At 38.7% G+C, this 24,919-nt stretch overlaps 1 protein-coding gene and 1 pseudogene across 5 annotated transcripts in view; one reads left to right on the top strand and one right to left on the bottom strand.

Moving 5' to 3' along the window:
• Positions 1 to 1,053: 1,053 nt before the first annotated feature.
• Positions 1,054 to 24,919, bottom strand: part of KCNK2 (potassium two pore domain channel subfamily K member 2) — a 151,465-nt gene continuing 127,599 nt past the window's right edge. For 4 of the 5 annotated variants that reach the window (XM_036442181.2, XM_045583137.1, XM_045583140.1 and 1 more), the window contains exon 7: positions 1,054 to 3,220. In XM_036442181.2, the coding sequence (XP_036298074.1) occupies positions 2,903 to 3,220 (318 nt within the window). In that variant the 3' untranslated portion in view covers positions 1,054 to 2,902. The remainder of the gene's footprint in view (positions 3,221 to 24,919) is intronic. The other variant, XM_045583139.1, reaches the window with a different exon arrangement.
• Positions 19,883 to 21,161, top strand: LOC118721329 (annotated as a pseudogene).

Genomic DNA, 24,919 nt, shown 5'->3' with positions numbered 1-24,919 from the left:
AGCAAGTAGGAGAGGAACAGATAAATGTTTGCGGAACGGGAAAAATTTGGGATATGCATACACAAGGATTTTTCCAATATTTAACTCCGTTTTCATCTCCATTTGTTCAAAAAGTATTTTTGATCATGTACTATATGTATTTTGCTAGTAACTGGAAATAACTTAGTAAATTAAAATCAATAAATTATATTCTAGTGGGAAAGATAGATAAAATCAAGTAAGAAGAATGATGAACATCTAATCACGACCTAAGGGAAAGGAACAGGGTTTTTAAAAGAATATTAAAAAGGTACCTGAGTTTATATCAGGGAAGGCTTATCAGAGAAAGTGACACTTGAGCTGGGTTCTGAAAGATAAGTAGGAGTTTGTTAAATGAAAAAGGCTGAGGAGCAAAAGGAGAACAAGTATTCCATACAAAGCAACAGTGAAAGACAGTTAGTGGATATAAAATTGAAGGGTGCCCCGCCAGTAGTTGCTCAGTGGTTAAGGGTTGACCCATGAACCAAGAGGTCACCAGTTCAGTTCCTGGTCAGGGCACATGCCCGGGTTGCAGGCTCTATCGCCAGTAGGGGGCGGCATGCAGAAGGTAAGCCGATCAGTGATTCTCATCATTGATGTTTCCATCTCTCTCCCTTCCTCTCAAAAATCAATAAAAGGTATTTTTTTTTTTTTAGCCCTAACTGGTTTAGCTCGGTGGATAGACCGTCAGCTTGTGGAAGGAAGGGTCCCAGGTTCGATTCTGGTCAAGGGCATGTACCTTGGTTGTAGGCACATCCCCAGTAGGAGATGTGCAGGAGGCGGCTGACCAATGTTTCTCTCTCATTGATATTTCTGACTCTCTCCCCCTCTCTGTAAAAATCAATAAAAATTTTTTAAAAAGATATGTTTTAAAAAAGATTCTGCATATATTTAGTGAGTGTAGTAATACAGCATCAAAAATATTTATTGAAAATTTTTAATAAAGGAGCCATTCAGCATAGAAAGCAACATCCTGCAGTTCTACTTAGAATCAGATCTAAATTCTCAGCAGCAAGCAAGAGACTCAGAAAGCGCTGACTTTAATTACAAACTTTATTTGTCAGTACAATTCACAGTTTATACATGGTGCAGTCCACCATATGACCTTTCAGAACAGTTACTGAGGAAATGGGTGTAGCTTTCTTTCTCAAAGAGCCTGACCTTCTAAAATTTCAGTTAGAATTTAAGTTTATAAAAGTACCTTTAACTGAATATTTACATTTTTTTTTTTAGCTTAAATTTAAATTTTGGAAAATAAGCATCTATGAAGATTTTAAGATCCTGGGTTTATTATTAAAACTCTAATATGAATGCCAGTTATTTAGATACACCCCCCACAATAGTAAAAGAAACGTTTTGCAATTATATTTAGGGAAATCATTTTCTTTCTGCATTTTCAAAAATTATATATACAATGTACAGCAGATCTACATAAGTATGAAAATAAAAGAAAGAGTAGCAATCTATTGGGTGCCTTTACCGAATTTCTTCTGAATTTTGGAAACATCCAAAAAATTACAGGCTATGAAATGAAACTAAAAGGATTACTGGCCTTTTCTATCTAAACCAAAAGCTCTCAAGATTTAAATTGTGCTCTAACAGCCTTTTCTCTAATGTCAGAGATGTACTATGCCTACAGTCTGCGTTTTCCTTGTGCAAAATCACAGCGATCCCAGTTTCCACTCAGTCACCACTCCAGAGGCACAGCCAGGGGAGGCCAGGCCTGTGCCCAGCCCTGCCTGCTGCTTTGCACCCCCCCCCCCCCCTTGTCTGGCAAATGTCACACACAGAGAGAAATCATATAAGCCTTTCATACACCAGAAAGCAAATCGATGCTGGCAGTATAATGTTAATTAGCAAGTGCTCATAACACATTGTTTTGCTCTCTTCATCAGAATGGTAGTTCACACCAATTGTCTTAAATTGCCTCCGATAATATCCATTTTTAACAGTTTTTTTCTGTCAGATCATATATATATATATATAAAATATATATATTTTTTTTTCCTTCTTCCACCTTTAAAAATGTAGTTGTTAATAAGTGATAAATTCCTAATACTTCCAGGGAAAAGGAGACTGGGAACAGCCAGTTTCACTGGCCCGGTAACCATTACACTGTGTATGTGTACCACTGGTACCTGAGACAAATAAATACTCGGAGGGGCCGTCTGCGCACCTCTTTTGCTGCAGTGCCTTTTATGCTAGGGTTTCTGAGTGTTGCTTCAATATCCATCTAATTTGGCATCTAGTCCTTCTTCGGGGCATCACCACTTCAGTCATTTTACCTGCCGTTTCTAGCAAGGTATGGTATTCGAATGGGAGTCATGGGGGTGAGCCTAGGGGTGGGGCGGGGAAGGAAAACCACATATTAACTAGAGAGGTTCTGTTTCTTCATAAGATAAGGCACTGACAGAAAATTTCTTAGGTAAAAGGCTGCATAAGAATTTCTTGCCATTTACAAAAAGAAATGTTGTCATCCATTCGTGGTCCATATCTAGGCTCAGTTAGGTAGACCCTGAAAAGTTAAGGACTGATCCCTCGAAGCTACATGATGACCAGAAACAATTATAATTCATTCTGAAGCCTTATGGCACATTAGGGGAAAAAAGGGAGAAAAACAGTCTGGGCACAGAAAGGCATCAGACATTGCTTGTTTTATTCCACTGGTCAAAGAAAATAGACCGTACAAGCATCATCAAAAAAGATAGTGCTGGCTCAGAATTCCAAATTCTCTTGATGGTAGATGACCATGATGGGTATATCTATTGTCCCCCTTTTGGAGTTCATGCACAATTTTTTTTAAAAAAATGCTACCAGCAACAGTCTTAAAGAGCATATAGAAGTCCTCACCTATGGCTATGCCTAAGGCTCTCCAAAGAGAGGGCTATTTAATATTTTCAATGACAGCAATTTCCTCCCCTGCACAGTGCGGCGTCAGTCCATTCAAATAGATACTTTCAGCTTTCAATAGGGGAGGCAAGACATCCCTCTCGGTGGCGAGGTGGTTCACGGACAGGGTCCTCCTGCACGGGGTCAGCTCCTGGTTGTGGTTCCCAGCCAGTTCCGCGGAGAGCTTCCGCTTGATGGAGGTGGCGCGCTGGAACTTGTCGTAGATCTCCACACTCAGCCGCCTCCTGGTTTCCTTGAACTCGGCCGTGACGTTGGCTGTCCACTCGGCAGCATGGGCTCGGAACTCTCCCACCTGGAGCATACAGGCAGAGACAAGACAGAGAGACACCACACGAGGGTGAGCATTTTGTGAGCTTTATCTTCTGGCCGTTGGATTTGGGGGGAGAGTGGGTTAAAGAAAAGACTAGCCTGTTGTAATGCTGGAGGTCTGAGAACGGAGGTAATAAGACCAGACGTGCTGACCAAAGTTGCATTTTGTATAGCTATGGCTCTAAAAAGGCAGCCTACTAGTATGAATATAAACTCTTTCAATCAAATTGTATTAGTGGTACAAAATGTGCATGAATCCTGTTGTTGAAACTTCGATGCTGTAGCAAAAGCAATCTCTGACCTTTTAAAACTTGGGGAGTTTTGTTTTTTTAATCTGTAATTTCAAGAAGCATTTGGATGTAGAATAGGCAGTAGAAGCTGCAGGGCAGAATAAAAGCCTGGAGTGTGGACCCAGGCGACCTGACTGACTGAGAGCACCAGAGCTGTTTACTCGGAATACAAACGCAGGTTTGAGAGGCCAGAAGTGGCGTGTGCAAAAACTCCTGTCCACCTCATACTGCTCATCTATGGCATGTCTGTTTCCTAAAGAAGCAGTAAAGTATCTTGTTTTTGCCTTCAGGGGAAGCAAATGAGACTTGGCAAGTCCATTTTGAGGGCCATTTTAGAGGAAGAGCAAGGCCAGGGAGCCATTCCTCCGGGAATGCTTGTGGAGTTTTTGAGGGAGCTCAGCCTGTCTGCGCTCTGGTTTCCTCGGCTGGAGAGCAGGCGTGGCCACCGTGCACACCTCCCAGCATGCCGCCCCTGCAGGAGCCTGTGGAGCCACCACAGTGCATTTCTCTCTCAAGAGGTAAAGAAAAAAGATTGCCCTGCCGGTGGGTGTGGCTAGTTGGTTGGCGCATATTCCTGTGCACCGAAAGGTTGCAGGTTGGATTCCCAGTTAGGGCACATATCTAGGTTGTGGGTTTAATCCCCAGATGGGAGGCAACTGATGGATGTTTCTCTCACGTTTCTTCAGTAAAATATATTCTAAGGTGAGGATTAAAAAAAAAAATTGCCAAGGCCTACGCTTGGGTACAATGTTTCAACTCTATGAACTGTCTGCACTCTTGTGACTTAAAATTTTCCAGGGGGTTAGGCATGCCTAACCCCCTGGAAAATTTTATGATCCTTTTCTTTTTTTAAAAAAAATATTCTATTGGTTTTTTACAGAAATGAAGGGAGAGAGTTAGAAACATCAACCAGCTGCCTCCTGCACACCCGCTACTGGGGATGTGCCCGCAACCAAAGTACATGCCTTTGACCAGAATCAAACCTGGGAACTTTTAGTCCACAGGCTGACACTCTATCCACTGAGCCAAACTGATTTCAGCTACAATCCTTTTCTTAACCAACTAGACTTGAACTATCTAGACTAACTTCTGCAGTAACCTCCTTTTGTGGAGTAACTCCCCCATTCCCTCTGTTGCTGGCATTTTTGCTTTCAGCTTAGAAAATGAGTTCTGTGGGGCTCCCTAAGTGACATGGGCTCTTCTTTACCTGGTGAGCATATAACTATAACTCTGTTTTCTTTGTATTTTAACCTGATTTTTTTTTTTTTTTTTTTTTTAACGGAGAGGGATAGAGACTTAGAAACATCGATGAGAAACACGAATCAGTTGCATACTGGGTATGTGCCCACAACCAAGATACATGCCCTTGACTGGAATAGAACCTGGGACCCTTCAGTCCGCAGACCAATGCTCTATCCACTGAGCCAGACCAGTTGGGGCCCTCTGATAATTTTTGTTTTAAACTTTGGTATAACTGCTGGTTTCTGCTATGGTTTAATGTTAGTGTCTGCTCCGGATGGAAGGGTGGAGCCCTCCTGAATGGGATGAGTGCCCTATAAACGAGCCTACAGAGAGCTCCCTAGCTCCTTCCACCTGGTGAGGACACAGCGAGAAGGTCCTGCTATTACCTGGATCATGCTGGTGCTCTGATCCTGGACTTCCAGCCTCCAGAACACTGAGAAATCAATGTCTGCTGTTTATAAGCTTCCCAGTCTGTGGTATTTTGCCATAGCAGCCTGGTCAAAGTAAGCTGGTTTCTAAATATTTATTTATGCTGAAGATTTGAATTATAAGAAGGGATATCCATGTGCCCTGGCCAGAATGGTTCAGTTGGGTGTCATTCTGGGCACCAACAAGTTGTAGGTTCAATTCCCAGTCAGGGGGACATGAAGGGGGCGGGGCACCTGATCCATGTTTTGCTCTCACATGAAAATATTTTTCTTTTATATATTGATTTTTTTTATTTTTTTTTTTTTACAGAGAAGAAAGGAGAACAGAGAGCTAGAAACATTGACCAGCTGCCTCCTGCACATCCCCTATTGGGGATGTGCCCATAACTAAGGTACATGCCCTTGACCAGAATTGAACCTGGGACCTTTCAGTCCACAGGCTGATGCTCTATCCACTGAGCCAAACCAGTTTCGGCAATAAAAGTATTTTTAAAGAGGGGATATCCAGGAACATATATTTCAACATGATGTGTATTTGTACATGCACTCAGATAATCATAGATGTGTGTGTACATAAAAATGAAATGGAAATTGTTCAACTATCCTTAGAAGCTGGCACACAGCAGATCAGTTCTTCCTCTTCCATCCATAATCACATATACACGTTTATTTTATTTTCTACTTGTACTCTATTAACAAGAAATAATTGCTTATTGTCTGCAACTGGTTCTGAAAAATGAGAACTTTATGGCACACTTAATTGGCAAGATGAAGGGAGCCTGCAGAGAAAGAGGTGTTAAATTTATAGCAATTTAGCCTGAAGATTCTCACCGCTCCTGTAAGGGGCCCTGTCCCACTATACTTTGGCATAGCAGAGATTATTGAATGTTTCTTCCTACTTTTCAGGGACTCTGGTTAGAAAAGCATAGTATTAAGAAACACTGTTCAAAACTGGTTTGGCTCAGGGGATAGAGAGTTGGCCTGTGGACTGAAAGGTCCCAGGTTCGATTCGGTCAAGGGCATGTACCTTGGTTGCAGGCACATCCCCAGTAGGGGGTGTGCAGAAGGCAGCTGGTTGATGTTTCTCATCAATGTTTCTAACTTTTTTTTTTTTTTTCCTACAGAGGATAGAAAGAAAAAAAACACTGAATTGCTCCATACCCACTTATAAATGCCCCTGAAACGTTTATATTCTTTTCTTGTTTACCTTGCTGTCTGCTTAGATTACAAGTTTGAGTCTAGAGCATATGCAAAGGTGTGTCTGGTACTGAGAAGGCCCTCAGTAGAAACTTGAATTGCTCTGAATAAATGCTATCTATAAAATTTTAAAAATAATACCTTTGCTATAAAAAGAGATTCAGTTGTTTCTCTACCAGTTTCATTTGAATTTTAAAGACTTAAGTTATTTTCAAACATCTTATTAAATTCTCCTAGTTTACTCAACAAGCAGACACAGTCTTGACAGTGTGAAATTTGCAGTTTATAATAATTACTAATGAAAAAATTTAAATTCCAACTAACCTTTAATAGCACCTTACCAATGATTTTATAAAAAGGAATTAACCTGTTTTATTTGAAAATTCAGGATTTTTCTCAATGTAAAAAGAACAAATGCTAATTTGACTATTATTTGCATTTTCTATGATGAATGGTTCCTAATAGTAAGGTTAATATAATAAATGGAACAGAAAAGAATATAAATTTTTGTTTAAATATTATATGACTCTGGCCCAGCCAGCATGGCTTATTGGTTGAGCATTGACCTATGAATCAGGAGGTCACAGTTCAATTCCTGGTCAGGGCATCAGGCTCAATCCCCAATGTGAGGTGTGCAGGAGGCAGCTAATCAATGATTCCCTCTCATCATTGATATTTGATGTTTCTATGTCTTTCCCTCCTCCCTCTCTAAAGTCAAAATACATATTTTTACTTTAAAGAACCAGCTACTATATTCAGTTTCCACCCACAAACAAGTGGTTAACCAAAAATAATCTCTGGCCTTAAGTCCTGGGCACCATTAGAACTGACAGACGGAAAACTAGGTCTACTGCATTGGTTTGAAGTGGTCACCGGCCTTTTGCCTCCACATCTGGAAGGGCCACTGACATTTTCTGGCTCTGCCTCCCTTTTTTACCTTAAACATATCTTCTTCTTATTCATAGTAATTGACTTTGCAGGTTTTCCTATCTCCTCTAACTAGAATTTATGTGTATCGTCAGCACCTGGAATACGCCTTGTATGAAGCAGACTCCTAATATCTGTGAAATGCATAAACACATGAAAATGCATGTTCTCTGTAATCTCACACCTCAATGAAAACTTATCAATAGTGTTGCACACAAACCACCCACTGGTTTTCTTCATATACCAACCCTTCTTCCTCTTCTATTTTCATTGTCATTAATATTTTTTCAAAAGTAGTCTTATAACACATTGTTTTGCAAATTTCTCCCCCAACCAATTTTAGTCTATCTCAGCAGCCTAACATTGCACAGGATAATGGCATAGCATGCTACTGTTGATGAACTTTTTGGTGGTTTCTGTTGTTCACATTGGGGTGTATTTTTGCTATTGATTATAATATAAAACTTCAGTGGATTTTCTTGCACCCATTCCAGTAACTTGCTAACGAGTCCACATATTACTGGAAGTAGAAATGCTGGTTCAAAAATAGGAATATTTTCAGATCTTGAATACACTAAAATTTCTATCCAACTGTCATTGTTTTCTAACTCAGTGTGGTATTAGCCCCAATATTTCCTCTTTCTCTTCATGCTGCTGCTTCCCACCCACTAGTCACTTAGTATAGTTGCCTTGGTATTTATAGTAATATATAAAAATGTTAAAAAGATTTTAAAAGGTTTGAGTTATCTTTCTTGAACCTTAAAATGTGATAATAAGGACCCATTTTCATTGCCCTGAAGCATGTGTACCCCATAGATAAGGATTTGAACTTCAATTACTGACTTAGAAGTGACTTGCTAAGATAACCACTTGTAGACCCTCACCCTGTTTGAAATTAACACGTGTGCATTGACGTAACTCACTCATAGCCAACCGAACTGCTGTGGGTACGAAACAGGCTTTGAAAATGGGTCCTGACCAGCTAACCACAGTGCGCGCCTATCAAGACCACCACAAAGGCACATCCTTTTGTCAGTCTGGCAAGCGATGCCACTCCTGCTCCTCCCTGCCAGATGACAGAAGAACGGCTACTACCTCCTGATCAAAACACAACTGAGCTCCCGGGTGAGGAACTCCAGCCCCCAGCACCCGGACCAGCCCAGCTGCCGGGCCCTAGAGGACAGCACCCCTGGGATTCCGTCTAAGCCTGTACCCGCAGCACCAGGCACTTCTGTGAGTAATAAAGTGCTGTGTGATTTGCAATTGCACATGTTTCATGTGGTGCAATTCCTCCGGCAGTTAATTGAATTATTTTGCATACTTAAAACTGAAATTAAAGTTTCTGGTCTTTTTGGTCCTAGGCCTGCCCTTGGTCTGCTTGCATAGAGCAGCCTCTTCGCTAGCAACTACTTGAATGTCCCAACACCTGCACGGTTCAAGTTTATCTCAAGAGACCCCAAATCCTTTCCCAGGATTTTTCTTGAAACACTCAGTTATCAGGATGACTGTTGATAAAATAGTGCCTGTGTTCAGGTAACCCTTATTTTACTACTAATGGTCCCAAAGGACATGAGTAATGTAAACTTATCACAGGCATGTATATGTAGGAAAAAACTGTACATAGAGGGCTCAGTCCTATCTGTGGTTTCAGGCATCCACTGTGGGGTTTAGAACATATCCCCCAGGGAGGAGGGAGGTGTGCTGTATTTGGTTGACACTTGAAAGAGCTTCAACTTTTCTTTAAAAAAATATTCTATTTATATGCAGATCTCATCATTGTTTCTGATGTGGGCAGAATAACATGGATAGAGTCTTTTCCCCAGGAGACATTGTAAGGAGAATCTGAAGCAAAGCTGAGCATTTAGGATTTCATGGCTACTAAGTAATTTTCTTCTCATCATTGACCAATGCTAGTTCCTCCTGTGGTTCCATACAAATGGAATTTTAATTTATTTTTCTTCATGTCAGTAAGGTTTATAAGCATCTGAGAAAGTTAAGTATTAAAAGCAAGAGGGATAAATATACCTGTTCATGGACTGGGAAGAATCAACATAGTTAAAAAATGACCATTTTACTCAAAGAAATACAGATTTAATGCAATCCCTAACAAAGTCTCAGTGCCATCTTTTTAAATAAATAGAATGAGAAATCACCAGATTTGTATGGAACCACAAAAGACCCAGAATAGCCAAAGCAATCCTGAAAGAAAAAAAAGAATAAAGCTGGAGGTACACGCTATCTGACTTCAAAATATACTACAGAGCTATGATGATCAAAACAGATTGGTATTGGGAGAGAAACAGATATACAGTCAATGCAACAGAATAGAGAACCCAGCTATAAAACCACATGTATATGGACAGATAATTTTTGACAAAGGTGCCAGAAATGCACATTGGAGTAAAGATAGTCTCTTTGATAAATGAATGAAACTAGATTGCCATTTGTCACCACATACAAAAATTAATTCAAAATGGAATTAATGAAACCCAAAACTATTAAGTCACATAGAAAAAAATATACCACACTTATAGACCTGAGTGGTAGAAAACAGTTTATGGTGCAATATACAGATTTGTAACTTAGTAGCCCACACATGAAATCTGTATGTTAATGTTAACTAATATTACCCCAATAAAATTTTAAAAAATAAAAGCAAGAGATGAGTTGGAAACATTAAATCTGTAAAAGTAATTTAAAGCCTACTTTGCATTCTACTTTCAGTGGTTAACTAGACTATAATTATCATTACTTCATTTTCTGAAGTATTGACATTTCATTGTATTGTTGAACTGTACTGTCAGAAAGAACAATTCAAACTATTCTCTTTACCGACCAGGTTAATAAAAAACCCTACTAAAATAATTACTAAGTGCCACATTATCTTGACAGAACAGTACATGATGTTTTTCTTTGGTATTCAGGAAAGTATATGTAATATTCATAAGGTCTTAATCTAAACTGCTTTTTTTAGTTAGCAATTTCTCTACTTTATATAGTTATGTTAATGTGTGGCATTAAAAGATAAAGCAAAAACAGTTTTAATAATGATGTTAAGAAAAATACTATTAATATGATTTTATATAATACTTTTCTTTTAAAATTTGAAGGTATTATGCACCATGTAAATACACAGTATTATGAGGCATGGCTGCAAAATCAAACATTCACTTGTAAACTCAACGTCTTAAGTTTTGTCATTGTATCACTGAACACCCTTGAAATTATCCCCACTGGTCTGGTATTGGGGTTACTTTAACAATCCATTTTATGGATCTCAGCTAACTTATACAGCAGCTTATTGTATTGTAAAGATGGGATATTAAAATTCATGAAACAATACAAATTAATATATATACTTTTTATGAAATGCCACATACTCCTAACTGATTGAATTGTAGTAACTAGATATTTGCTTGTCAGCACAGTGGAAATTCTATGATTGGGCTGAGGGGGTATTCACCTGTTGTTTCATTTCTTAAATGTGTATAGCTATGAAAAATATATCACGTCAAAAGTAATAGCTGAATGAAGGGGTGTGTTGACACCTGCACAAAATATATTCATTATATATTGAATAAAATCCAAACATTTAATGATATTTCCAGACTTAGATTTAATAGTTCTCCTATAACAAAAGAGCATTTTATGTTCACTGCAGGAATACATGACCTGGCCACTTAAAAATTGATTGTTTCCTTTCCTCTCCCATTTTCCTTCCTAAACAAGTCAGCCCCAAGACAGGGGGGAAGCAGAACAAGGTAGGCAGTTGCAGAGGGGCTGGGCCAGCGCTGTAGTGCCAGAGTGCACTGTCAGAGCTAGACCCGCACAGGGGACTCCATACAACGGATGGCAGCCCCCCCAGGAGAGGCCCAGCATATAGTGCTGAGGACCAAGCATGGTGGGGAGGGCACCCCTGCAGGGTAGGGTGGTAGCAGAAGTTGCAGTTCAAGCCTGGCTACATAAAAGAAGACCGGGGGGGGGGGGGGAATCTATATATCTATAATGAGAATAATATCAATCACTATTAAGAGAAAGGAATTACAATACAAATATAAAAATTCAGAAAACTAGAAGGGAATTGGAATTAGAGATACTGGTATGATCTCAAGGTTTTCAAGGTGTATAGATATAAAATAAATGTAGATGAAATATTTATGTGCATGAATATAAAATATATTCCTTAGCTCTGTCTACTTGGAGTACTAGGGAGCAGTAACAGCCCCGTTAGCAACAAGCACCCATATCTTCATTTCTAAATACCACCATCCACTAAAAGGAACCATAATTCCTGTAAAAACAAAAAATTCCAGGGCTGGGACAGAGAAGTTGTGTTAAGTTGAGCCCAAAACATCTTGTGCCTGAAAGTAACAAATTGCCCCCCAAAACTGTAGATATTCCAGAAGACAGCTTGAAGGTTCTCCCACTGGCAAAGACTAGGGCAACTTGAAGATCAAAATAAATGATTATTATAACAGATTAAAACCCATAGTTTACAACCAAAATCCATTAGTCTGTACTGATGTAAGTATGTAAATAAATAATAAATTGAGAGTTCAAAGAGAAAAGAACAACCATAAAGTCATTAAATACATCCTCACAAAGAACTCATTAATAGTAAATAAAATTAACTGCTTTTTTTTTAACTATCCCAAATTTTTAAATCATACGTTTATGCATAAAAATCGAGTTCAACAGGTAAATTGAAGATGATTATTTTCAAATTTAAAGCCATTAAGTCCAGTTTGTAATCATAAAATGTAAGCACACTGGAAATTCCACTGCAAGCAGGTGCCAGATATGTAGCCTTTTATTCTATGAAAGTCAAAGGAAAAAGTCATTTTGGCACCTAAGGCTAACACAGTCTCTGAGCAGGTGCACTCCCAGCACTGGTGTCAGGACAAGCTCTGGATGAGCAGCTGGGAGTTCAGTGTGAGGAAGAAGAGGAGACCTGCCTATAAGGACGTGAGAAAAAAACAAGTCTTCACTCTATAGTTCTCTGTTGCTGTTATTTTCAGAGGCTCATGCATTTAGCTCTGGAAATGTGCTCTATCAGTTTAAAAATATCTTTATCATAATACTTAAACCTCGCAAACGGAATGTGGGAGAAAATATTCAATATGGTCTAAACAGATCCAGGAAAATTACACTTCCAGCTTTGTTTTCAAAGGGGAAATTGCTTCCAGAAGTTTCTCTCACAGAGTTAACGCTCCCATGTAGAACTGCATGGGTGGTTACCATATACAGAAAGCGTTTGAGATAATTGACAATCCACGTATAGCTATTCGCTGTGAAAAAAGGTGAAATGCAGGAAGGAGCAACAGCAATGTAAGGGGCGAAGATGTTCTCCAAGTACTGCTTCAGATAGGGAAAGGAGCAGGTAATGTCAGTCTGCCCATTTAGTTCACTGCCTTTGCAATTAGCCTTTCACCCTTCTTTCTAACTCTTGGAAATGATATCAATTAAGGACAATACAATTCTGGGAGGAAAAACACAATCTACAGCAGCAGCACAGAAGCAGCAGCTTTGTTTAAAAAGATTACTGCCACAGATTCTTAGTCTATAATCTGTAATATAGACTATAATCTGTATTATCATATTAGTCTATAGCCGTGCTGTCTACTTCAGCGGCCACTGTCACTCTGGCTATTAAGAGACTTCAAATGTGGGCCAGTCTGATTTGAGATTTTTTTTAAAAAACGTAAAATATATACCAGATATGGAAATTTTATTACAAAAGCAATGTAAAATATCTCAATCATAAATTTTATAGTATTTAAAATAATAGATATATGGGATAAAGTAAAATATATTACTAAAATAATTTCACCTGTTTCAAAACTTTTTTGATGGGGCTAATAAGAAGTTACAGATGTGGCTTGCACATTTGTGTTTTGCATTATATTTCTATTGGTTTGGTCCATAAAATGCCATTCCATTGTACCATCTTTTTATTTTTTAATCCTTACCTGAGGATTTGTTTTTATTGATTTTTTTTTTAATAGAAAGAGTAACAGATAGAGAAACATTGATCTGTTGCCTCCCATACATGATCCGACTGGAGTCCAAATACACAACCTAGGAATGTGCCCTAATCGGAATTGAGCCTGCAATCTTTGGTGTACAGGACAAAGCTCTAACCAACTGAGCCATCCAGCCAGGGTGTTTGTGCCATCTTTAAATTGACCCACACAGAATTATGCTTTTATTCTTTTATGAATGTCTAATAAAAAAAATAAAAGCAACCACCAACTTACACCATACATAAAAACAAACTCAAAATGGATAAAGGCCTTAGACATAAGACAGGAAGCCATAAAAATCTTAGAAAAATCCATAGGTGGCAAAATATCAGACATATGTCCTGGCATATCTTTACTGATACAGCTCCTAGGATAATGGAAACTAGGGAGAAAATAAACGAATGTGACTACAAAATAAAAAGCTCCTGCACAGCAAAAGAAACCATCAACAAAACAAGAAAGCCCTCTGCATGGGAGAATGTATTTGCAATGTTATATCTGATAAGGGTTTAATCTCCAAAATTTATAGGGAACTCACACAACTTAACAAAAGGAAGATAAACAATCCAATTAAAAAATGGACAAAGGACCTAAATAGACACTTTTCAAAGGTGGACATACAGAAGACCAAGAGACACATGAGAAAGCATGCTCAAAGTCACTAATCATCTGAGAGATGCAAATCAAAACAATGAGGTACCATCTCATACCTGTCAGAATGGCTCTCATCAACAAATCAACAAATGACAAGTGCTGGCGAGGATGTGGAGAAAGGGGAATCCTCGGGCACTGATGGGAATGCAGACTGGTGCGGCCACTGTGGAGAACAGTATGGCGTTTCCTCAAAAAATTAAAAATGGAACTGCCATTTGACCCAGTGATCCCACTTCTAGGAATATATCCCAAGAAATCAAAAACACCAATCAGAAAGGATATATGCACCCCTATGTTCATAGCAGCACAATTTACAATAGCTAAGATTTGGAAACAGCCTAAGTGCCCATCAGCAAATGACTGGATTAAGAAATTGATACTTCTATACAATGGAATATTATGCTGCTGTAAAAAAAGAAAAATTCTTAACCATTCACAACAGCATTAATGTACCTGGAGAGCAGTAGGCTAAGCGAAATAACCCAGTTGGAGAAAGATAAATATTGCATGGTCTCACTCATTTGTGGAATATTATGAACAATATAAACTGATGAACAAAAATAGACCTAGAGACATAGAAGCATTGAACAGACTGTCCAACCTCAGAGAGGAGGCTGGGAGTGAGGGTGGGTAAGAGATAAAGCAAAGAACTTGTATGCATGCATATAAGCATAACCAGTGGACATAGAGTAGGGGGGTGAGGGCATGTGCTGGGGGGTGGGAGTGGCTCAGGAGAGGTCAATAAGGAAAAAAAAGGAGACACATGTAATACTTTAACCAATAAAGAATTTAAATTATTAAAGAATAAATGCAAAACCAAAAATTTCCCCCCACTTGATTCAACAAGTCAAAGCAGCAGCGAGGGTTCAATAATGCAACACGTTCACTGCACACGAGGCAAGTGCTCAGGGCCACCTCTGCCAGACCCAGGAGAGCACTGCCTGTCAGTTCCACAGAAACACAACTTGCTCTGTCTTACACTCATGCCATTGAATTTCCATGAACTTGCCCAAACTCTAACGAGGCTGCCTAAGAAACAGGAAATAAAAGAAGGGATGGTGGAAATACCAAGAGAGTGACAGCAAGGCAGGCTAGCTCTCAGCCCGGTGTCCTACGAGAGGATCAGACGCGCCCTGAACCTGTCTCCCCAGCTGTGTCCAACTGACTGATTGATGGCTTACAGGTGTAGAATTTAGGGAAAACAACTCCTCTAAATGTAAGGATAAGACATAAGAGGCGTCCATTGTGAGAGGAAAGTCAGAGAACTATATCTTAATACTCCAACAAATGCTTCTGACACTGTGTGGCAAGGCAGCATGATAGCAAACACGCCTCCGGCCCTCGCTTTCAGCATGGGAGCTGTCCACAGCATCTTCGCAGATGACACAAATAGTAAAGAACTTTATCAAGAGAGACAGTGAAACAGAATCCCTTCCCTTCCACACTAGTCTCCTCGGGCAGGCTTTCATATGCAGCCCTTATGATATCACTTTATGCTTCAGAGAACACAATTTGGCCTACTTCTGTCTGTATCCATTTAATGGACAGCTGTGTTATAGTGGGTTTTTATTATACCTTGGTCTGGTTATTTTATGAAGCCTGCATTACACTGAGTACTAAAGTGGTAAGGAATATGCAAGAAGATGAGAAAAGGCGGGGAGATGCAATGACAAATCCAAATCCCTCTCCCGGCATCTTTCCAGAGTTATTATTTTTGATTTGATATTGACTGCAAACCCAGCTTCATTATTGCTCATGTTAAACCAGTGCCAACAGTGGGGAGTGAGATGGAACTTTTGCCTCGGTTTGATTATAACATCTTCAGGGCTCATCACCAAGCTCTCAAAGGCTTTAACTATTTTCAAGTTCCCTCCACTAGCCTCATCTTTTTTTCCTTCAGAAGTAAAAGTTGGTTGCTGGTGCATGAATTTGTGCACCGGGCCTCTGGTATAGTAATAACTACAATTTCTAGTAATTCCATAGCTATAATGCTTATGAAATTGAGGGAACTTTTTAGTAAAATTGAATTTGCTTATTTAAAATAAGAGGTCAGCTGGTGTGACTCATCATTGATGTTTCTATCTCTCCCTTTCTCTCGGAAATCAATAAATATATATATACTTTTTTTTTTTTTAAAGCAGGTTCTTCTATTTTACTTCAACTCTTACCTAATGTTTCTATTTATATAAAACCACTAGTAATTCTTAAGATAAATGCAAATATTAAAAATAATATACAGGGTGTCCCAAAAAAGTATACACACTTTAACAGCCGATAGCTCAATTTTATAAATGAAATGTATTTTAATAAGCACTGTCTTTATGTGTATACATTTTTGGGACTCATATCTGTGGATAATATAGCTAAATCTATCAGAAATTTGGAAATTAAATTCAGCAAATATGAGCATAGTGCATAAAGTTTAAATCTTTATGATGATGACGACATTAATTCTTTCCTTAAACTACAGCAATAATGTTTATGCAGTTTACTGAGTAATGTGAGGACAGGAGGGATTATAATCTAGGGCAGACAGCCCCTTAATCTTCATGGTTTCAAACAAAGCTTAATTTCTCCTGCTAACTGCCCATGCATGTCAGCAAGGGTACTGCTCACTGTGGTTACTGAGAGACCCCGACTGACACAGCACCCTGATCTCCTTATGGTCATTGTGCCAGAAGCATGGAAGCTCTTGAGGGGCTCAAGGCACAGTTCAATTTTCTTCCCATTTTCTCATGTCAGTTCTACCCACAAGTCATTGGCTAGGACTATTCATATGGCGCACCAACCACAAGAGAAAGAGGAAGTGAAATGCTAACAATTCTGGAAAAGGAGAGAAATGGAAATAGTTCATGAGGAAGAACAGGGGTTCTTTGTCTTGATGAGAGGAGAGTTTATATATCTGTATGTCTTTGTGTACATGCATATACACACACAATTATTAATAGGAAGCTGTTTTTTAGTTCAAATCAGTTTGAGACAGGAAGAACTAAATTTCCTTACTACAAATAGGGTGCCATCCACTGAACACTAATGAAATCCTCATACTTTGTTGTAAAACATGATCCAATAAATCATTAAACGTCAATATTTCCCTTCTACTCTCAACTTCAACTAACCGCAAACAAGCTAATACTCTTTTAGAAAGAGCCATCTATGAAGAGGAACTAAGAACAAATTAATTTTGTTGACCCATCATTGTAAATACATTTGCTTGTGTTCTCATCAAACATAGGCTTTGTTTATTTAATTTGTGTACAATGTGATTGATTTTAGCTCAGAATATAGGCAAGCACTCTCTTTGGCTTTCTGCAGAGTCCAAAAACAATTTTAAAAGCAAAGTTCATAGTGGCTGCTTTTTCAAATACAAATTCTCAGAACAGATGGCAGTCTCAAAACAGTCAAGAGAGAAACATAACATTATATCTTGATGTATTAACTCCCTATAATGTGCTTTCTAGCTAAAGAAAATGAAATTACTTATATAAAGTGCTTTGAGGCAAAAACCATTAACTTCCTTTCCTATTATGAACAAATGAACAGAAAAAAAAATGATTTTTGCCATTACCAAATATTGCATTCTGTGAAATACTTGAAGCAAAAAGAAGACATAATTTATAATTAGTGAGAATTCAACATAAAATCTAAAAGATAAGAAAGGAATCTTCCCACATGTGTTTTTTTTTTTTAAATTAACAACTGAAATATTCTTTCTTAGATTCATAAAATGAAAATACAAATGGATTTCTACCTCAGTCACAATTAGACACCAGGAAATTGGTGGTTCTAACTCAGGAAAAGACTTAGGTAAGAGTAATGGGTAGATTTAAAAAAACATTTCAGGTGGAAACTAGTTTTTAAGTCCACAGAACATCCAACATATTAAAAATTTCTATACTTACTTTTCCCCCCTTGGCCATTCTGGACTTTCTGGGTTTGTGATAAACTTCCAGCAATGTCATACCTAATGTTTTATTTGCATTTATTTATTTCAACCAGATAAGATATTCAAATTTGTAAGCATTCACAGCATTTGATGCTCATGAAGAACAATATCCTATATAATGAAAGCCTAATATGCAAATCAACTGATCAGCAGAATGCCGGAACTTAAGCAAATCACCTTACTTACCTCCCCAGGCTTCCATTTCCTTACTAGCAAGTACTATTATGTTACTTTACATCATGAATTATGTTACCATATGATCAGTGAAACTTGAAACCTAAAGTTTTAGTATTCTTTCAAATGAATAGAGACAATTTTTATGATTTCTGAATAAATGCCTGGACTTTGGAGTCCATAGATATTTAATTCTATTAAATATTTACTAATAAAACATTAGGTATGATATTGCTGTGGACTTTTACATCACTATCTCATTTAATGTTTTTTAAAGAAATAAAGTCTATTCTAGAAGAAACATATTTCCATTTACCACTTTCCATTTACCAGGTCGGCTATGATGCACACTGACCACCAGAAGGTAGACACTTAATGCAAGAGCTTTCTGCAGGCCCCCGGCCAGCAAGGCGGGTGCCAGCAGGGGCCTCCCAATTGCCCCACCAAGGGAGGCGACCAGTGGTGGCAGCAGGGGGTGGGGCTGGTGAGTGGGCAGTGCCAGGCTCACCAAGGTGGGTGCCAACGGGGGCTTCCTCTGACCTCCCCACAGATCAGCCACAATCACCAGCCAGACCTAGGGACCCTAACTGTGCACAAATTTTGTGCACCGGGCCTCTAGTATGATGATATAGAGATGATAATCTTAGAATTTACAGGATTAGGTGAATTGGGACAATATTTGATACTAATTTCTTCTGAAACCCATGAAGGAAAGAACAAGCATTTAGCACATCCCCCACTCTACCCACTGAATCTCCAAGCAGTCTCATAAAGAAGGTTCAATCTAATTTTTAAGAAAATGTTTACTCAGAAAAATTAGGTATTTTAATGATGTTTATAGAACTAGTAAATATTTAATAGAATTAAATATCTATGGACTCCAAAGTCCAGGCATTTATTCAGAAATCATAAAAATTGTCTCTATTCATTTGAAAGAATACTAAAACTTTAGGTTTCAAGTTTCACTGATCATATGGTAACATAATTCATGATCAGACTATTCATAAAGCTCTTCTTTGTAGCTACATAGTAACAGATGGGTTAAACTGTAGTACTTCTAATATGTTGATATTACTTATGTATAAAATAAAAATAAGAAGAAACAAATGACAATAAGAACAACACATGACCAATTTCTTCAGCCTTTGGAAGGCAGCATAGCAAAAAGTCTGGAAGGCTGGGCAGTCAAGCCATCTAGGATGATTACTGATTCTACCTCTTACCAAGGACCAGCTGGGTGAACTTAAGCAAATCACCTTACTTACCTCCCCAGGCTTCCATTTCCTTACTAGCAAGTACTGTTTGACCGCTGTGGACTTTACATCATTATCTCATTTAATGTTTTTTAAAGAAATAAAGTCTATTCTAGAAGAAATATATTTCCATTTACCACTCTCAAATCCTATTTTTGCCATGTATTTTGACTTTCCTAACATTTGACCCTCAATGGTTTCTAGTCCACAACATAATACTGAGACTATACAGAGACAACTTGGGATCTGGGGTCTACAGAAATAACGGTTCATAACATTCACTCGGACATTAGACATGCACTCATGTGTGAGAGTTACTGTGGCCTTACAGCACAATTTAAGTCTTCAATTATTATTTGTCCTTTTATTTTTATTCTCCTTTCCTAAGCCTATTTACTAAATAAGTACTAACTTGCTGAGCTGCATTCTAAACCATGAACAAGCCCTCAGAAGAGATCCAGTGATCCAGTCTCCATACATTGAGATGAGTCTATCGCCTCCTATTTTTGCCCTTGTCACTGCATATGAAGACATCAGAAAACAACTCAAGAATTCAAAGAAAGAGAACTCTTTCCTAAAGAAAAGAATAAGATTTTTGGAAGAAACAAGTTCTGTGGCACGGGAACAAGTCCCAATAAATAAGGCCTATCATGCAAATCAAGAGGTTTGTATTGATGGAGATCATTTAAAGAGCAAATTGGATAAAATGAAAGAAGACAGCTCTGAATTTTTGAAAGTACTGAATGAACAGCTGCTGTCTAAGGAAGTAGAACTCCTCCAGCTAAGAACTGAGGTGGAAACTCAGCAGGTGATAAGGAATTTAAGTCCACCTTCATCAAGCTGGGAGGTGGAAAAGTATTGTGACCTGAAGATCCGTGGCTTAGAACAATAACCAGAAGAAGAAAGAATGTAACAATCTTAGAATAGAGCTTCAAAAAGCCAAGCAAAAGGATCCATCTTTGGAGCACAACCTGCAGAGCAGAGATCTCCAAAGACCAAGCATTTCAAGAGATGATGTGCAAAATGCATACTGGGAGCTGGAGAGAGAAATGTCTAATTTACATCTGTGACTCAAGTACAAATTGACCTACTAAGAAAACTGAAAACCCCAACTGCAATCAAGAAAGCCTGCGCCCCTGTAGGGCTCATGGAAGACCTCGGAAAGACAGCACAAAACTGCACTTGACGAATATCACTGCAACATACAAATGACACCTCCTCTCCCACCAAGTGGCAAAACTCTTTGTCATCCCACATCTTCCCATTGACCAGGAGATGTAAAGATTTTATCAGAGGAAGCATTTCTCTAATCATGGGCAGATAGCACAAGACCCATTCCTCACAACTTTTCAGACTTTCAGGAACACTGCTCATATGGCAGAAATTCTTTGGAAGATAATTCTTGGGTACTCCTAAGCCCGCATAAACCAAATGAAACAGCATTTGGGGAGAATAAAAATAAAACTTGGCCTTTACCCATCATACCACCCCCGCATAACTTGGATCAACGTACTCAAAACTGCCTTTATAAGAATTAATTCTAAGAGATCTGTGACTTGGTCATTGGGTTGCTTACCTCCCATAAGGATACCCTTGAGAAATTATTTAATAAACTGAAAGCAGGTTTTGATTAAACTTTTGGAAAGTTCTTCAATGTACACACTTGCACATACTGTACCATATTATGTAGTTGATTTTCCAGTATGAGAGAGCAACCCTCCAACTTCACATTCTGGCTAAGAATAAGATATATACTACTAATAAATTAATAAACCTGAGGTGTTTCAAAAGGACAAAAGAAAACAGAGGCCCTTTATATATGCCTTATTTTTAATAGTCCATAGTGATATGGCTTGCCTCTATTTTATTTTATTCTTACCTACTGTACAAAAAAAAAAAAGTTACATGCATTCATTTATAAACCTGTGAAGTCTAATGATCATTACATATTATGCCCATAATCCAACTCCAAATAACCATTCATAATTACTTTACTATCTCAACAAGAGAATAAATAAATACTAAGGAAAATTTGGAACTAAAGAGTAATTTTCCATTCCCCAAATATTTTAGAAATCAAAGCAAAAACTACAAAGCCTGATGTGCTCTCTGAAGATTAAAGAAAGAAAGGGAGGAGGGGGAAATAAGTAAAAGCCAGCTATTTTAGGAACTAATCAAAAACTAAGTGCCTTCTTATTCAAAACTCCGTTTTCCATCTCTAAAAGAAAAGAAAAACAAACATTACAAAGATCCATAAGAAAAGGAATCACCATGTAACCTTTCTGACACAGAGATCAGCCCCAAACTACCACAGGTGAAGACTTAGTCCCAGAACCTATCTTTTTAATTCTCAGGCTTCTTCATTGCTGAGTCCTTAGTATGTATCTTTTTAATGAGTGAATTATTGAATGATTTAGGGATGAATTAGACCTTAAGTAAACTCCTAACTGACCTCCAGGCCTCCAGACTTGCCCCTTTCCTGCTGCTCTGACACAGTCATTCCACAGCTCCCCCCTCCACCTCCACCCCTCCCCTTGCATATTTACCATGTATTCCTGCCTAACAGTACCCTGGGCCAGGGCTGCTGCCTGCTCAACTCCAGGGAGCACTAGGCACAGCTTTCTATTACTTGTGCTCCAAAGGATCCCGTTTCCAGAAAATACAGCATAAATGCTGCTCTTTGGGACTGTGCTTGATGCACCTGCCCAGAGAAGTATCTTAGGATGGACCCACTCCACTGCACAATTACAGGGACAACATCTACAGAAGTGGCATCCCTGGAGCATAACCTCACTGAAAATTCCAATTACTTTAGCTCTCTATGTTATTGTGTCAGCCTTTCCTTGGATTCCGTGTCTTCCCCTAGTCGTTAGCCATGTGGATCTTTAAGACCTCAACTCCTTTGACCTTCCCACAGACCCCTACTGTTAAAGAATCAATTTATTAGACAATGTTTTGCTGTGACAGTCCTTTATAGTCTCTACATGCTCCCTCTTAAATGAAGGTGTTACTCCAAGTTCCAAATGTAGCTCTTTTGTGGACTTACTGTACAAATCTTCATTAGGTGAATTCCTTTGTACTCACAACTTCCACTGTCATGTATGTCATCATCACCCCACGCCCCTAAACTATTTCTCCAGCTCCCATCTTTCTGACATTCCAGGCATGTATATACAATCATCTACATCTGAATTATCCACCTGGAGTCCAAACATCCATCAATTAAAACATGTCCAAAATCTATCATTTTTCTGTGTTTTTTAATACCAGCCAAAGCTAGAATCATAAGTACCATCCTCTCTCCCTTCCTCCCTCCCCCCCCCCTCTCTCTCTCTCTCTCCCTCCCTCCCTCCCTCCCTCCCTCCCATTGATTTCAAAGAAGGAAGAGGGAGAGAGAGATCGAAACACCAATGATGGGAGAGAATCATTGGCCTCCTGGCTTCAGCATGCCCCAAATTGCAACCCAGGCATATGCCCTGACCTGGAATTGAACCTGACCTCCTGGTTCATAGGGTGATGCTCAACCACTGAGTCATGCCAGCTGTACCTCCCTTTCTCTTTACTGTCCATAGCTAATGAATTATCAAATCCTATTCCTTCTGTCCCCAAGTACTTTTGAAATCCCTACTTCCATCTCTATGCCAGTGTGATCAGGCAATAGATCTTTATTCCTTGCAATCATGTCCCATCTGATTTCCTGCATCCAGCTTTGTTTCTTAGCCATCTTTCTTATTGTTGGCAAGGTCATTCATTCCTCTAACTTAAAGTCCTTCCAGGACTCCCTAGGGTTTTCAGAATAGAATTATTTCAAATGAAATCTAACGCCTTTCATATTACAAACACTTCTCCCATAAGAAATAATGACAAAGTGCTGCACAGCAAACTTCCCAGTGCCCAGGTTATAACTCATCTCCAGCCATGATAGTCACCAAACCCTAGCTTTGTCACTGAAGGGAGTGACTTTCAGAGAAGACCAGATGCTCGCTGGCCTGGTAACGGGCGGAAGAAAACTATATCCCTCCATATTCTCAGTGCGGGGCCAAGTACCAGTTCTCTCAGGGCTTCTTGGCACTGGTGCTTCCCAAGCAAAGGGAGTTTTCCTAATATGACTGAGAAAAGGCCAACGTCCTAAAGTGAGCATTCCCATGTACATGAACATCTCCAAGCTATGGGTTAAGGAGTGATGCTTGGCTCGGCCGGCTTAGCTCAGTGGTTGAGCACCAACCTATGAACGATGATTCAATTCCCAGTTAGGGCACATGCCCAATTGTGGGCTCAATCCTCAGTGTGGGTGTGCAGAAGGCAGCCGATCAATGATTGTCTCTCATTGTTGACATTTCTCTCTCTCTCTCCCTCCCTCCCTCCCTCCCTCCCTCCCTTCTCCCCTATCCCCCCTCTCCCTTCCTCTCTGAAATAAAAAAAAAGAAGTGATGCTTGGCTATCCACCCACTGTGGCCAGCTGTAGGGCCAGGATACCAGCGTGCTGTGATAGGAGCTGTGGCAGTGTTCGTCTCACACATGGACAGGAACTTTCCAAACACTGTGGTATATGTACATCAATGCAGGAACTGTACAAAAATCCAGGCCTTTCCCACTTGAGGGATGTAAATGGTATCAAACTGAACTATGTTCATGCATAATTCCCTGCTTGCTTAGGAATTTACCTTCTGAATTTTGTGACCACATCTTATTTTTACTTCTCCTGCGTCAGATATTAGTATCACTGTGTTATCCAGAATAACTAAATAATCTTTATTTTCTAAATGAAAACATCAGTTCCTCAGAGGAAGGCACATGGCTTTAGAAAAAGGTAGTCATATCAGTTCTTACTGTTGCACATGGACCTACTTTCCATTAGAGATTTAAAAATAATGAAACACTTTATAGAAAGCTGTATGTCTCCATGGAAAAATTATTGAGGTCATTACTATTCTCCTTGAGGAATGCACATCAATTGTAATTATATGTGACACTTCTAAAGCCTTGCAGTATTATTCCAACTGATGATCTCCTCTTCAACTATGTCAGAGGGGCTAGCCATACAAACATGTTTTGTTTCTAAACATAATATTTTCATTAAAATTAGTTTTCATTGGAAACAATATATTTTAACATAAAAACAGAAATAAGAGCACATATGATTGGTACTATGTTTATACTTACTCAATATATCATATTTGTTTTTAAACTGTAACCTAACTAGATGATGTTCCAAGATTATTTGTGGGGTTTTTTTTAAATTATGTAAGATTGGAGTTTATGATTTGTCAAAATCTTTTCATTCAAGGAAAGCATGTGTCTTAGTATTTTCAACTGGAGATTTAATGCTATATATTACTTTGTATTTTCTTATATTCTGTATTAGTTACATATTTTAATAGGGAGGATTCCAAGTTATCAAAATGATTTGGCATTTTCATTCATCAAAATTTAAAACTAGAAATAACCTTGTTGCTTCTGAACATGTAGGGAATATTTAAAAATCTGGAATGATTTAGGTTAGAAGGTAAGAAATACAGACTGAATGGTCATGTGGCACGGTTTACCT

Source organism: Pipistrellus kuhlii, unplaced genomic scaffold, assembly GCF_014108245.1.
Source record: "Pipistrellus kuhlii isolate mPipKuh1 unplaced genomic scaffold, mPipKuh1.p scaffold_m20_p_18, whole genome shotgun sequence".
Taxonomy (NCBI): Eukaryota; Metazoa; Chordata; class Mammalia; order Chiroptera; family Vespertilionidae; genus Pipistrellus; species Pipistrellus kuhlii.
Note: the sequence above shows the minus strand (reverse complement) of the source record. Positions and strands in the feature narration are given on the sequence as shown.